The following is a 16,799-nucleotide window of genomic DNA, read 5'->3' as shown; positions in this document are numbered from 1 at the left end:
TTACATGTGGAATCTAAAAGGACAAAATAAATGAACAAACAAAACAGAAGGAGACTCATAAATACAGAGAACTCACTGATGGTCCAGATGGAAGGAGGGTGTGGGGTTTATGAAAAAGGTGAAGGGATCAAGAAGTACAAATTGGCAGTTACAAAATAATCATGGTAATGTAAAGTGCACCATTGGGAATATAATCAATAATATTGCAATAAGTATGGTGTCAGGTGGGTAGTAGACTTATCGGGGGAATCACTCATCTATATATATAAAAGCCCAACGACTGGAACAGTGGAACGACCAGAACAACCGGAACAAACAGTGGTTATGACACACACTGCAGCAGCCAACCAGCCAGATCTGGGCCCCAATCGGGCCCCCTTCCCCCAGCCGGCCCGGCCCACAATCGGCCCCCAACACCCTGATCAGGGGCGGGGGCAGCCAGCCAACTGCCCGTGGCCCCTCCCCATGGGGGTGGGCTGGCCAGACCCCACCCGTGCATGAATTCGTGCACCGGGCCTCTAGCAAGTTATATAAATGTCTAACCACTATGCTGTACACCTGGAATTAATATAATATTGAATGTCAAATGTAGTTGAAAAAACATTTTTAATTTTAAAAAGTCTGCATTTGGGAGACAAATCCCAATTATTAAAAATAAAACAAATTATAAAATATTATGAATTAAGTTATACTTGTGTTCATCTAAAAGGATTTGAATTCTTATACCCACTTCATTGCTCAGATTTCAAAAGCATATTCAGCTTCAAATTTTCCTCAAGTACAATTTTGCCACCTGCATAGTAATATTACCTTGTCTTTCTCCAAATTCTAAGTTGCTGACTATAAATAAATTCTAAGTCACTCCTCTTCCCTGCCTTTTTATTTTCCTCATATTATCAGTGGACATAGGCTAACTTTTCAAAATATGCACAGATATTAAAGTGTCATTTCTCAGTCCTAGAGATTATTTCCATCATGTCTTAAGATTTTAAATTCTATCAAATTAGCATTTAAATATATTCTTTAAATCTGTTTCATTTCAACTAGTTATAGTTTATGTTTATTCATTCAGAAAATAGTTATGGAGTGTCCACTATGTACCAAACACTGATTTAGGTGCTTGGAAAACAAAACCCACTGAAATAGTTTTTATCCCAGTATGGGAAAACAGAAAAACACACACACACACACACACACACACACACACAACATAGTAAATAAGAAAATTATATAGCATTCTAGAAGCTGATAGATGCTATGCAAAAAAGTTAGAATGGGATAATGAAGATTAAGAGAGTGTGTGTAGGGTTGTAGGCTGCAATGTTTAAAAAGTGGTCAGGATTTGCTAAGAATTTCAAGGAAGGGAGGAGAAATTAGCCACTCAGATACTGTAAAAAGAGTATTCCAGGAAGAGGGTACAGTCCATGCAAAGACCCTAAGACATGAGTATGTCTGATTTGCTTGGGAACAGAACAGCAAGGAGAATTGGGTTTGGAGAGGGTTGGAGGACAGTAACAGGAGGTGAAGTCAGAGAGGTAATGGGGTGGAGAGGAACAGATCTGATAGGGTCCTGGTAGACTGTTAGAAAGAATTTAGTTTTTCTTTCTACGTAAAATGAGAAAACAGGGCTATGTACAGAAGAGTGATATGATCTGACTTTATAATTTGAAAAGAATATTCTAGCTGTTTTGTTGAAAACAGAATGTAGGAAACAAAAGGTGAAAATGAGAGGTAGCAATTAGGAGGTTTTGCAATAATTCAGGTGAAAGAAGATGGTGGCTCTGACCAGGATAAGGGTAGAGGAGGCAGTGACTGAATCAAGTTCTAAATCATTTTGAGGATAGAGCCAACAAGATTTCCTGATGGATGAAATTGGCGTGTCAGAGAAAGAGGGGGTCAAGGATCATTTCAAACTTTTTGGCTCTAGCAAGTGGAAGGATGGAATTACCATCAGTTTAGATTTAACAGGGGTGGGCAAACTTTTTGACTCGAGGGCCACAGTGGGTTCTTAAACTGGACCAGAGGGCCGGAACAAAAGCATGGATGGAGTGTTTGTGTGAACTAATATAAATTCAAAGTAAACATCATTACATAAAAGGGTACAGTCTTTTTTTTTTTTTTAGTTTTATTCATTTCAAACGGGCGGATCCGGCCCGCGGGCCGTAGTTTGCCTATGGCTGGTTTAGAAGGAGAAAACTATCACTGAAGTATGTTTGGGAGAGTTCAGTCTCCTGAATTGTCAACTAACATATCAACTTGACTTCTTAGACATCTCTACTTGCATGTATACTACAGAAATACAGCCTGGTTGCTGGGACCTGCTTGAGGTCCACCCATAAACCTGAGTTTAAAGTGAGACTGGTTAGGATGGTATGTTTTTTGCATTCCCAATCAGCCGTGAGTGACAGCTGAGAGTCACGAGTTGTATTTAATCAGGACCATGTTTGGCCAAGCAACCTCAAAGAAGCAATAATGAGCACAGGGGTTGAAGGTGTGTCTAAAGAGTGAACATAATGATTGAATTTAAGCTGGGGTTCCTGGCAAGAGAGAACATCAAGGGGATGAGGAACTGTAAAGAGAGGGTAGGGGTCAATTAATTAAAGATTCTGATGGGTTGAAAGACATATTAAGGGAACTAGCAGGTGTGAGTTGAAAAAATAAGAAGTGGTAATCAGGGATGGGTTGCATGCAGTTGAGATTTAATTGGCAATGACAAGGTTTAAGGTAGGACAAAAAGTAAAGGCATGAGAAAGTAATTAAGTGGCAAGGGGACAAGGTAATTGTTGGAACAGAGTTTAAGAAACTGAGAGGCCAGATATGGGAAAGATTTCACACACACACACACACACACACACACACACACACACACAGAAATCATCAAGAATTAAGACAGGGGTGCCCTGGCTGGGTAGCTCAGGTGGTTGGAGCATTGTCCCAATGCACCAGGGTTGTGGGTTCGATCCCCAGTTGGGACACATACAGAGGTCAGCCAATGACTACATAAATGGGTGGAACAACATGTTGATGTTTCTCTCTTCCTTTCCCTCTCTCTCTAAAATCAATGAATAAAATTTAAAAAATAGACAGGAGTAGTGCTAAAGAGAGTGAGTGGCCCAGTGAGTCAAGCACTAAATGAGAAATGAGGGATGCGACCTAAAAGTCTGTAGATGACAGCAATTAGGAGTAGTGGGTGACATAATCTGCCCCAAGGAATTCGCAGCATTATATAATTGAAATATCACGTCGCAAATTTCACCAGGAATATTTTAATGTGAGTTTCCCAAAAAAAGGACATCCATGTTTATTTATATATTTTATCATATTCTCCATTCAATTGTTGAGTGTCTACTATGAACCAGGCGAAAGAAAACAAACCAAGTCACTTCCCTGCTGGAGTTTAAATGCCAGGAGAGGAACTTGCCTTGGGAGCATTAGTATTTCAGAAGCTTTTACTATGTCAGCGGTTCTCAACCTGTGGGTCGCAACCCCTTTAGCGGTCGAACGACCCTTTCACAGGGGTCGCCTAAGACCATCCTGCATATCAGATATTTACATTACGATTCATAACAGTAGTAACATTACAGTTATGAAGCAGCAACGAAAATAATTTTATGGTTGGGTCACAACATGAGGAACTGTATTTAAGGGCCAGAAGGTTGAGAACCACTGTACTATGTGGTTAGGGAAGGAAAGAAATTAGCAGATGATAGTCAAATTAACACACATCTGGCATTTAAGGGTTTTTTTATGTCAACATGGCACCGTAAAATATCGAGCTGAAGTTGGTAATCACTAGTTATACACACAATCTGTCTGCCGCTGCCCCACTAGAAGTGAGGCAGAAGCATTTCCTGTTTTCTCTCAACATATTCTCATTCCTGCTCTTTTCCTTAGAGACTGAAAAGAAATCTAGTCTAAGGATCCCCACATTTTAAAGTCCTTTTAGAATACGTTTAAAAAATACCGGAACAGAAAAATAATTTAAACTAGTGCCAAGGTCTGCTGCATACTTCATCCAGGGAATCACGAAGTTTCAGTTGTAACTCCAGAGCAAGATTGTTTGGGTAAGAAGAATAGACACTTCTTTGTAGTTTTGAGACAGTAAAATAAAGACAGGAGATTGACTTCAAATGTGTGATGCCTTGATTTCAACGCCGCTGTAAGCTATGTGAGTGATTTGGGACCATAGTGAGGCATAACCTCTGACAGAGTGAGCAGGCACATGGACCAGGCTGGTCAGGCAGGAGGGGGGTATATTTTGGACACTGTTTTTGCTTAGTTCCTTTGAAGATGCTAGTAGACAGCACTTTTGAGAATGCCGGGTTAAAGAGAAATGTGTGTTCTAATTCGGTGAAGGATTGCTATGTGATTTTTATTGGATTGGACATATTAAAACTCTTATTACTGCATAAAGGCAAGGCAGGTTTTTTAGTATTTTGTTGACAAGCTTTCCTGTTTGGAAGAATTTCAAGCATGAGCTAATGTGGTGATAAATTTTTGATGGGAGCTAAGAAAACTGATGTTTCTGAGAATATAAGTGCGGAAAAAACCCCCATCCTATAATTTTAATGGACATATCTGTATTTAATTCTCTGAGGAAATGTATTTGAGAAGGAATATTTTGCTTTCCCCACTCAAGGTGAGTTTCAAAATTGATGGGGCAATCTCAAAATAATTGGGGAGTTTTTTTCAAAATATAAAGTTCTTCTTCCCTTAAAATTCTTCTAAGATGTCTGTGAGAGACATCTGGACACACCTGTTTCTTAAAAGGTTTCCCAGATGATTCCAAAATGGCACTTAGTTGGGGAACACGGGTTCAGTATTTGCTAAGTATTGGCACAGAGTGCATATGGAATTTAGATGTAATATTAAAATATGAAAATTAGAATTTTATTCATTAGGTATTATTATGTAATTGCTGTCCAGAGCAAATATTAGAGCTTTAGTGCTTTCTAAAATTTTTTCTTGTCTCATTCCTGTCCTTATCATTGTGTGTGTGCATGTGTGCATGTGTGCGTGTGTGCATGTGTGTGTGTGTGTGTGTGTGTGTGTTTTCTTTGTAAGTAAAGGCAAGAAAGGGGGGTAATATTTAGGAACCAAAATAAAAGCCCATTGACAATTGGCCATCTACTACTGATGAACTGAGTTATGAAATGGGAACAAAGAAAGAGAACTTAGCAACTCTGAAGGAATATATCCTACTTTAAGGGAGGAATTCTGTTCTCAGGTACTAATTAACAAAGTCAAGGCAAAAAAAAGTGTGTATATGCAAAACTATAAAACCAATGGAGGATTCCTCTGGTTCCCCAAAGCAGAGAATCCACAAAGGCATTGTTCCTGGTGTGCTTTGTGTTTTTTGAGTTATGATGTAATCTCACTAAGCCTGTGGAGCTGGCAATTTAAAGTTGTTCTCTCTCTCTCTCTCTCTCTCTCTCTCTCTCTCTCTCTCTCTTTTCCACGCAGAGAAGAGGGGAGCTTAATTGTATGACTCATGGATCCTTTTAAGTAGAATTAAAATTTTGTTGTTGCTTATTATTATAAAAACAACCCCAGCTTTATAATCAGGTGTATGATTTTTCTACTTTCAGCCTCACCTCTCAGGAAGAATATCTGCAAATAGAATATACAAAATGTATAGTTTGGCTACATTCATGCAAGGAGATTTTTCTCTGGATAAGCATTCTCTCTACCAACAAATAGAAATGTAGTTAACTGCCTAAAACACATCTCAGTTTTTGAATACCCAACAAGTACCCCTCTCCCCCCGCAAAAAAAGAAGCCAACTGTAAAGTACCATACTTCATAGGCGGAGATGATCAGCTGGAGAATGTTCCCAGAGTCTTTCTGAAGTAGCCCTACTGTAGCTCCAGGAATGAGTTTTGCATAATTCTGTAAACAAAAAGAAGAAGTCAATCTTTGCTCACTTTAATTGAGAAATGTCAAGTGTGGGGTTCCGCCTGCTGGTTGAGATCACCTTTATTTAACCGGCTGTGGCAACAGGCTCCTGAAAACAAACAGACGTTGCTCCTGAGACTGAAGCCCTGCAACCTTCGCACAAGGGGGAAATGGACTGGCCAGTGTCGCTGCTGGGAAATCTAGTGTCAGTGACTGCCTCGGTCTAGGGCTGTGATCTATATCATGACAGGAGTCAAGTCTTAAGTAATAATAACACTTAGGTAACATCCTCCTTTCATGGGGTGTCTTTGTCCAAAAATTCTGAACATACTATCAGGAACTATCTTCTCTTTTTTTGTAACAGTGCAGAAACCAAGATTTGGTATACATGGGCCCTTGACTGCCATCAGCTCACTTTTTTAGTCATTCAGTCCAGAGGTGTTTGTCAATCGCTTGGTGGAGAAAAGGTGTGAATTATTGGCTGCTTGTTACCTCCTCCCTTCCCAGCGGTATTGAGTGCATCGGAGCCTCCCTCTACACCACTGCATCCCCACCTACATTGCTTCTCCTGAGATGTGGTTCCCACCTGAGTAGGACTCACCCATTTCTTCAACACTCCAGGTACTGAGCATGGCCAGGGAATGAGGCATTGCAAAGAAGGGAATTTTCCAGACCTTTGATAACTACCCTTCTCTTAAATTTTATGTGTAAAACTATTTTCAAACAGAAAGTTGTCTAAAGTGTACTGCACATGCTCCTGTTTTCTCAAATAAAGACTCCAAAGCATACTTTGATGTTCTTTTTCTTGAAGAGAGTCATACTTATCAATAATACCTATAGCTCTATAGTCATCAAAGGCTTCTAAAGTCCATGATAGATCACACCCATACCAGGTGGGCCCCAACTGCTATGCTTTTGCTTCTTTTATTTGTTTTTAAATAGTTTCCTTCTCCTTGTTAAGCTGTAAGGTATCACTTGCCTACCAATTTACTCATTTGCTGTGGCATCGACAACATCTATTAGGTCGGCTTAATATGCTGTGAAGAAGAGACAATCACTCTTTCTGTCAGCTGCAGTCTTCTAAGTTGCTGTGTGCTGTGAAATCAGATGGCTGAATTTATTAAAATTGTACATAGAAAAGAGAAATAAGCTTTGAGTGAAGGATTTAGGGCATCTCCCGTAGTTCAAACAATATCCTATTCTTATCCCACAGAAGATTTAAGTGGCGTAGGAAATACACAAAGCAAATTTACAACTAATCGTTATCATCGTTGTGATAGTAAGTAACTAAATCAGGACAAGGAGGACCAAGGAGAGGAACAAATGAAGCCAGGGCGGCATGGTCTAGGAGGTCCCACCCACTTGTCAGAGGTGGGCACTTGGGTTAAGTCCAAGCTTTCTACGCCTCTTGTATTAAAAGGTGGCAGCAGGGCGGGGGTGACTCTGTTTTTAATTTGTGGGTTTTGTTCCTCTTATTTCAGTGTTCATGGTTGTGTTTCAATTTGCATTTGATGTAAATCTGAACCCTTGAAAGTGTCCGTTGTCCCTCTCTGCCCGGACGCTGTGCTTTATTATTGAAGGGCCGTGGGCAGTAATCCAGGCAACGCTCTTCCCATCTCTCTGTGGCCACATCCCTGCCCGGTGAAGGTGGGCCCCACTCTGTTTCCCTGAGTCAGGTAGAGCTTGTCAAATACAGGGAAGGCACCGGTTTATCAACTTGCCTTTTCAAATAAACACGTCAAAAGGGCCGTGAAGCGTGAGGCCTGTGGTTAACGGGGAATACCTAAGTAGGAACTTGAGTTTCACTCAAGTGGAGCTGGAATGTGTGTAAATTTGACTAGTCCCAGAAGAGAAGGCAGAGGGAATCTTTAGAGCTTGACAAGAAAAGGTTTAAATCCTTTTGAGAAAGAATTTCAGGCTCTTAGCGTTGCATAAAAATTGCTTCCCTTGAAAAAATGTCCAGCTATCCCCGAGGCTGAGGTCTAAAGGGTATTTTCCATAAGCACTAATTCAAGTGGCCTCCAATTTTGGGGTTAATTCTTGGTTAACAAAGCCAAATCCATGTACTTCCTAGAGCATAATTATGGTCCTACATGTGGTATGTCATTTGGCATTTGGCTATTAGGACAAGTGGTTTAGCATGAATCATATTTGCTGATTGCCACTGGAGCCGGGGGAGAAAGGAGTTGGCCACCAGCAGCGGTGCCCAGTGACAACACTGACAATTGTGTAGAGGGAAACTATTAATTAATTCCTGGATGCTGATTTTCCCCCCAAAGCATTGCAAATAACTAACTAGAAGCATGGGCAATTTGGCGTCCTGATCTAACACTGTAAAAAATTATACTTTAAATCTTGTAGTGTTATGATTACTGTAAATATCATGTGTCAAATGCCTTTCTTTCATTAAACCCCTAAAGTGCTATTATAAATTGTCCTGATTAAACATGTTTAATGTTAGAAAAAGGGTGCTTTTGCATGCCTGGATGTGATAAATTATAGCACTGTAACTATAAAAGATGACTGTTGGATATTAAAAATGGTGAGCTCTGAAAACACGATGTTACATGAGCTGATGAGAAATGCAAACTCCTATGCTTGGGCTTGAATTTCTTGGGCTTGAATTCCCTGTTATCTGTCCATGGATTATCCTAATTATGGACTTTCTCCCCCACTTCCCACCATGCCACCCAGGAGTTCCTGAGGTTGCTTTTCTCATCCATGTTTGCAAGTTTGTCTCCTGATGATTGCTTTAGTTTTCTTGACTTTTTTCATCAAGCCCTTTTTATTTATTCACTCTGCCCCCATCTAAAAAAAAACCCCAAAAACCCTTCTTTTTTTGTCCAAAAGTCTCCTGTCAAGGATAGAGGGTAAGAATTAGACAGGGGGTCATTTAGCGGACAGGCATGAAAGGATACAGAAGAAAGCGACTGAATTCACACCTGCAGACTCTCAGAGGCTGTCTCCAAGTTCAGTGCCAGAACCAGCTGTCAGGTGTGTGCTCCTGCTTGGCTGAGGGCAGAGAACCAAGCAGACACACCTGCTGCCCCAGCTAGCCGTGGGCAGGCTGTTGCTTGGCTTTCTCTTTAAAAAGACTCAGATTGAGGACCTTGGCAAACCTGGCTACTTTTGGTGCTGTTTTGGGGCTCTGGCCCATAGAAGGCATAGATCCTGACAGTGACCTTCCTTCCTGCTTTGCTGACACTACCTGGTGGGTTAACTCTCATCTTCAGGTTTCAGAGCCTGGCTGTGTCCAGGAGCTGGTCCCTCATGAGCTGCAGTTAGTAACTTAGAGGGCCTTATAACAGGATGCAGAGGTCCTCACAAGCCTCCTGACATCCCCAAGCACCTCCTGCCTTTGGACACATCTTCCGAAACCCAAGCTCCTGGAGGGTATGTTGTCATGGGGACTCGCGCACAGCTTGGGGAAGTAGCGGGAATGCCGGGGAGAGGACCACATTGCTCTTTATCTCCTCGGTTCCATGTAGCTCGCTGTTCTGGTGCAATGAGCCCACGCTGCAGACAGGGCTAAAGGTGCCTGTAACGATCCTCTTACCACCATCTGGGAAAGAATCACTGGAGCTAACACTCGCAATTAGCAGTGTCATCTCTTTCATCCTTCAAAGAAGCTCTACTATTTCGATTTCATTCTTATCCTTGTTTTACTGCCATAATACTGAGGCCCAGGGACTTTAGTTAACTTGCCAGTGGTCATCCAGCCAGGAAGTAGCAGAGCTGGACCCACCTGCCATGCCCTAGACTCAGTGATGGCGAACCTTTTGAGCTCGGCGTGTCAGCATTTTGAAAAACCCTAACTTAACTCTGGTGCCGTGTCACATATAGAAATTTTTTTATATTTGCAACCGTAGTAAAACAAAGACTTATATTTTTGATATTTATTTTATATATTTAAATGCCATTTAACAAAGAAAAATCAACCAAAAAAATGAGTTCGCGTATCACCTCTGACACGCGTGTCATAGGTTCGTCATCACTGGCCTAGAGCCAGGTCTCTGAACCAGGACACTGATGGGACATGCCCGATATGGGCAATGGCTGTTGTGGTCTGGTGATGTCCTAGGTGAGCCTGATGGAGGTTCGTGAGGAAGCCTATGTTAACTGATGTATTCATTTCCAAGGGCTGCTGTAACCAAGTACCACAAACGGGGTGGCTTGAAACAACAGAAATTACTGTCTTACAGTTCTGTGGCCAGAAGACGGAGAGTAAGTGTTGGCAGGGCCCTGTTCCCTCTGAAGCCTGAAGGGGAGGCTCTGCCCTTCCTCTTCCTCCCTTCTGGTGGTCGCAGGCAATCCTTGGCTTGACTGTGCATCACGCTCATCTGCCTCCACAGCTGCATGGTGTTCTCCCTCCTGTGTCTCTGTCCCCATGTCTCTTCTCTTCTTCTAAGTACTCTCCAGTCGTGCTGGACTAAGGGTCCACCATGCTCAAGTGCGACCTCATCTTAACTAATTACATCCAAAAGGCTCTTTCCCCATAAGGTCACAGTCTGAGGAACTAGGCATTAGAACTTTCCCATAGCTTTAGGGGGAACACAATTCAACCCCTGACATTCTGCTCCAGTTCTTTTTGACTTTTTTAACCTTTAAACCTGTAGCTTGAGCTGGGAAGTGAGAACCTTGCCCATTCACAGAGCTAATAAGTGGTACAAACGGGTCTCCACTGCAAAGCCAGTGCTCACCCTGCTCCGGCAGGCCCTGCCAGGAACTGGTGCAAATGCCAACAGCCATCAGGGGTGAGTCTCCTGAGAAAGACACAATAATGATGCCTTGTATTTATATGCAGGGGCTTAGAGATTAAAGAACACTTGTGTGCCCAAAGCAAAAAGAAAGGAGGAAAAAGGGTTGTGGCTGTAATCACTTTCAAACTGAAAGGCTACCTCTTGAAAGAAATGTAGGAAGTAGTGAAACCATAGAGGTCAAAATTTTTTTTTCCTCGGAGACTGTATTGTGCTATTTATCTGGTCAAAGGAAAATAGCTCTTTGCTGGTGACGCCTTGCTTTTGTCAAGCAGTGAGCTTGTTCCAGAGCTAGGAGCAGGCTGCACGCGCTGGAATAAGCCCTTCTTCTGAAGGTAGTCGGAGGGCTTTCTTCCCGTGAGGTCTTTCATCCCTGTGAGGTTTCATTCGGCTGGTTCTCACGTTCATTATAGGTAAATGCAGGGCTCCCAGTATTATGCAAAAGTTTACCCCCAGGTTGGACTGTGTTACTAGGACACCCAGGATTCCTAAAAGAATGTGTAATTGTTTCTGGCACGAGGAAGTGTGAATGTCTGTCTCTGGGTTGCCTGATATTTGCTTTGCCTTCAGGCTTTCAATTGTCAGCATTCCACAGCAGGCAGGCAGGATGGGAGGGTGCTAATTAGATCAGGTGCTTGATGTTGAAGTCTGCACCAGCAATGACTAGTAGTCGGCTTCGGAATTTTGGAGCACTACCTGTCTTTCTCCCAGTCTGCCCCGGAATGTAATTATCTTGTCAGCCGAGGAGCTGTAGCACACAGCTGAACGAGTGATCGGCAGTAGTACTGGAGTGATAAGGCAAGACAAATGGACCCGCCAGGCGTGACTGTTGTGAGACAAACAAGTGCAGAGAGGCGATGGAGAATGGAGACTTAAGAGAACAAAGAGGCTACATGGAGTCCTTGTTACTGAGGATCCCGCAGATCCTCTCTTAATAAGATTAACCTGCCTTTGGAGGGGAACTGCAGACCTTGTTGTGGAATGCAAATCCCAAAGCTTTAGAAAGTGCTTTTAAAATGGGAAACCACATTGGGGTCATTAGCATGCTCCTTTGCTTTGCAGACCCAATGGCAGGTAATAAAACTTTGAAGGATGACTGCTGGGAGCACAATGAAGAGGAGCAGAAAAGAGAAAGCAGGTGTATGTACAAGGACTGCTAAAGAGAGAGTGGCCCCACGCTACTTGAAGTGTGCTGGGTGGACTGGCAGTGGCGGCAGCAGCAGCAGCATCATGTGGGGGCTTGTGAGAAATGCAGAATCTCAGGCCTTGGTCCAGACCTTCTGAATCAGTCTGCATTTTACCAAGCTCCACTGGTGACTGGATATACCAGGGGAGATTTTGAAAAACACTGGTGCCTGGGGTCTCAGACCCAGAGATGCTGATTTAATTGAACCAGGGGGATGCCTGGGCATTGAGTTTTTTAAGAAAGCTCCCTAGGCAATTCTAAAGAGCACCAAAAGTTAAAAATGTTGCTGTGGCAATTTGGAAAATAAAGGTGTCATGTTCTGAAACTTGTATACCCTTAATTCAGAAGGGATCCTCAGTTTTAATATAGTTCAACATTTTGTTGACACCTAAGACATCTATTCTCCATTCAATGACAAAAGTCGTGTTTTTGGATGTCTGTTGCCCACAGAAGGGCACCATGCTACTACCCTTGGCCTTTAAGACAGAAGGCCTGATTTTACCCTATCTCTCCCACTTCCTCTCCTACGACAGCTCACATCAACCAACTAGCCTTTTTTCAGTTTCTCAAACACACTGAACATTGAGTCCTTTACCGTTCAGGGCCTTTGTACATGCCTTCTCCTCTTGAAAACTTTTCACTTCAGGTTGCTGCTTCATAATTATAACAGTGAAAAGCTTGCTTTCTCTGACTCTATCTTAATTCTAACCTGCATTTCTTCCAGGGCTGTTAGGCTAATAGCTCCTGCTGTAGATATACTAATTAACTAGAGGAATTCTGCTTGAGGCTTAAGTTTTCACAAGAACAGCCTCTTGCCAAAAGGTGCCTTTCCCGAAGAATTAGGGGAAAATGTACAAAATAATGACTATTTATCAAAGATTTACAGGTGCCTCCAGACCAAACTCAAATAAGTGGGGGGTCAACTGACTGGGGAACAAAGAGATTTAGGGAGTTTTCACTCTTCCTTGGATCTGTTGGTGCTTAGATGTTACACACCTTTTGTCCCTGGCCTCCTCCCTTCCCTGGACATAAAAAAAGCCTAAATTCTGGGCCCTCTTAAGATGGATTTGTGGAAACTGTAAGGCACACCCATCTTTTTGAGTTGGGCCTCCTCAATCAATAAACTTTTCCTTACTCCAAACTCTGATGTGTTGAATATTGGCCTTTGAAGTGTCAAGCACACAAACCTTGAAGTGGTAACATAAACACTTCCTGTAAGAAGTCTTCCCTAAAGATCCTATTGAAGTAAGACCCTAGGCTCTCTCCTTTCATTATTCACCATCTCTGCACAATATTCTTTCCCAGTTTTTAGTTAATTTCCCCCAAATTTTTAGATTTTTAGTGTGAATGTGTCTCAAATATTACATGGGATATACTTATTCAGGAAATTGTTTGTTGCTTATTTGAAATTAAAATTTAACCCTGCATTTTTATGTGCTAAATCTGGCAATCCTATAGAAAAAAAGTATGCCAACCTTGAATTAATGAATGAAGTGTCCCCAAACTGTTCAAACTCAACCATATTTTCTGTTTCCAAAATTATCTGTTTACTTTTTGAACATTCAATATATAGGGGCAACAAAATATTGAACTATTAATTAATTAATACTAGCCCCTTTGTAGCAGATTTTGGGCTCTTTCAGATAATCATATTATAGGCAATTAGACAGACATGACTAATGCAAGGACGATGGGCCAGGTATAGAAATTCACCAGGGCAGAAAGCCCCAGAGGCCTAGCAAGGGGCAAACTGGGAAAACAAGAACCTCACACCCAGGGTGACCTTTCTGCACCTACCATATCACCGTTTGGACCCCTGATCTTTCATATCACTAGTCATGTGGTTTAGAGCCCCTGACCTTTTCCTTCCTAAATATAACATCTAGGTCTCAGTTGTGTTTCAGCTCCAGGACCGGAAAAACAGCAGAACCAGACAAGTAATACCATAACTGCCTCAGGACCAGGTACATTAACTAGTGACCCCCTGCCCTGGTAACAGCTAATCAGTGGAGGCCAGGACCCTGAAAGTGCACACCTGGAAAGCTGATGAATATTCTTTTAAGACCCTCCCCTGTGACCTCCCCTAAGATTTCCACCTGCAAGGGAGAGATGAGCTCAGGATGAAGGACTCAGTGCTCACTCTCCCCCCGGGGCGCAGGCCTGTACCATTCCTTCCCCCCTTCTTCCTTCTAAGGGACCCCACAAGACCAGCAACCAGGGGAGCAATGGGCAGCTAAATGGACAGGTTTAGGTTAACCCCCTAAACCTGTCTCCGAGGACCCCCTCTCTCTGACTTCTCAGTGAGCAAAAGCAGCCCAGCCTAGGCTCTCCTGTCACTTCTATGCCTTTCCTTGTTTCATTGTCCTAAGTATATTTTTGCTGCCGCCAATAAATTCTTACTTACTTTGCTACACTTTGTCTCTTGTTTAAAATATTTCCTTCAAGAAGACAAGAACCAAGTCCCCGTATCACCAATAACAATTAGGCACAAAATTAAAATATATAATACTCCCAAACTCTTATGTAAAATATATAATACTCCCAAACTCTTATGTAAAATATATAGTACTCCCAAACTCTTCTTATCACTTTAACTTGTCCCTGGTGCCTTGATGCCGTATGTTCAATGGGCTCTGCCACGTGGAGAATGCTTGCTTGCAGTTAGACTCCTGCAGGGAAACCCCAGCCGGAGTGAGCTTCCTTTAAGCAGAGCTGTCATTTGGACCAGCCAGAGGGGGCCAACTGCAACCACAGGCCAGGCTTCAGGGGGTCTACGGGTAACTGCATTAAACAGGAGTGCCTGCATCCTGTGGGCTCTGAGGTGGCATAAAGGAGGTAATCACACAGCTTTGAGCACTTTGCAATATGGAGAAGAGTCTTTGGAGAAACTGAGTTTGTTCACAGATGTTGGAGTCCTCACCAATGGGGAATGTTCAGGCATACGAAAACATATACTAGAAATAATTTGTTGGTCCTATTAAAGTTATCACATGAACATGTAAAACAGTAACCAAGCATCATGGGAATATGTAAAAAAGTCACCTGGTAAGTAAAAATGTAATAACTGTTATGTTCTGGAGCTGCTGGTGGGAGGAGGGCAAGTTTGCTTTTATTTTAAAGCAGGCGCCCTGTGAGGATAGCAAAACAGATTCCAAATTTGGTACAATCACCTTGATTTCATTTAATGTTATTCTTGTCAATAAAAGTGAGTGTTTGACATATAACTAAATGCAATTTTTATGCCTTTATAAAACTGTAAATATATAAACTCATTAAAAAATATGAACATACTTAATATGTACAGTATGATGCCAATTATGTTAAAATATGTAAATGCATTCAAAGAAAAAGAGAGGACTTATTCTAAAATGTCAAGAATGGTTAGTTATGTCTGCGTGGTGAGTTTTGAGTGATCTTTATTTTCTTCTTTGTGCTTTTCTGTATCCCCACTTTTCCCCCTTTCAAATAATATGTTAATTTTACCATCTGAAGAAGTAATTTAAAGTGTGTGGTGGGTTTTTTGGGGGGGAGGGTTCACACTCCCTCATTGTCTATAGGAGAGTAACTGATACAACCTTTGGAAAGCCCCTTGGACATACCCAGGTGAGCTGAGGATGCCACTCCCCTGTGACCTGGGACTTCACTTCTAGCAATGGCTCCTCAATGGAGAAAATGTATGCAAGGATGTGCATGGCTGCAACATTTGTAATGCTGCACAGGTAGAAGAGATCCGATGCTCTCAGTTGTAGGATGAACACATTGCAGTAAATACACTTAATGGAATATGCATGGCCCTGGAATAGAGTAACTGAAAGCTATGCATGTCTCCATGATAAGCCTCAAAAACATAACAGGAAGTACAACAAAGTGAATGCAATTAATGCCACAAAACTGTATTCTTAAACATGATTAAAATGGTAAATTTTGTTATGTATATCTATACTAATAAAAGGGTAATATGCTAATTAGGGCAGACGTCTTCTGGACGTCCATCCGGATGTCCTTCCGGACAAAGCCACAGCAGCTGTGAGGCCTGGGGCTCACAGCAGCCGTGAGCTCACAGTAGCCATGGGCTCAGGCAGCCAGAGCCCCAGCGGCTGTGAGGCCCAGGGCTTAGGCAGCTGTGAGCCCCTGCAGCTGTGAGCCCCTGCGGCTATGAGGCCCGGGGCTCAAGCAGTCGTGAGTCCTGGCGGCTGCAAGCCCTGGGGTTCAGGCAGCCATGAGCCCTGGCGGCTGCAAGGCCCGGGGCTCAGGCCTCACAGCTGCCATGGCTGGCAGTGGCAGCAGCAGCGGGATGATGGGGGCGGTGCCTTCCCTTGATCAGCCCGGTCGCCTGCCGCAGGGAGGCCAGACTGCAGCTTAGGCCCACTCCCCGTGGGCCTAAGCCATCAGTAAGACATCCCCTGAGGGCTCCCGGACTGTGAGAGGGGGCAAGCCGGGCTGAGGGACCCCCCCCTCCAGTGCATGAATTTTCATGCACTGGGCCTCTAGTTTTACCATAATTAAAGAAAACCCTGAAATATAGCATTGAGTCAAAAAACAAATTGTAGAAATAATATGAAATTAAACTCATAAGCCAAAACTATGCAATTATTTATGGATGTACATATAGTTTTAATAGTACAAAATTCTAAACACTTGAGTTCAGGATACTGAACTTATTTCTATGGGAGGAAAGAGGGGGTGGGGTTGGACAGAACTGGGCAGTTATACAGCAGGCAACTGCATCTGAAATGTTTTATTTAAAAAAATCTGAAGCAAATATGGAGGCAAAATGTTGAGATTTAAGAAATCTGCATAGTAGGCATATGGATGTTCATTACATTACTCTATTATTCTGTGTGCTTAAACTGTATCATAATAAACCTATATCCTTTGTCAGGCCTTCCCTCCCTCCAAACCCCCTTAGGTTGAAACAATAGATAGTGATTACCATAGATAATAGCTGTTGTAGATGGTTG

At 42.5% G+C, this 16,799-nt stretch overlaps 1 protein-coding gene across 2 annotated transcripts in view; it reads right to left on the bottom strand.

Moving 5' to 3' along the window:
- ITGB6 (integrin subunit beta 6) overlaps positions 1–16,799 on the bottom strand; it is a 73,035-nt gene that overhangs the window by 30,782 nt on the left and 25,454 nt on the right. For both annotated transcript variants that reach the window (XM_006083221.3, XM_023745623.1), the window contains one exon: positions 5,800–5,889. In XM_006083221.3, the coding sequence (XP_006083283.1) occupies positions 5,800–5,889 (90 nt within the window). The remainder of the gene's footprint in view (positions 1–5,799; positions 5,890–16,799) is intronic.

This window comes from Myotis lucifugus, unplaced genomic scaffold, assembly GCF_000147115.1.
Source record: "Myotis lucifugus unplaced genomic scaffold, Myoluc2.0 scaffold_5, whole genome shotgun sequence".
NCBI classification, from domain to species: Eukaryota; Metazoa; Chordata; class Mammalia; order Chiroptera; family Vespertilionidae; genus Myotis; species Myotis lucifugus.
Note: the sequence above shows the minus strand (reverse complement) of the source record. Positions and strands in the feature narration are given on the sequence as shown.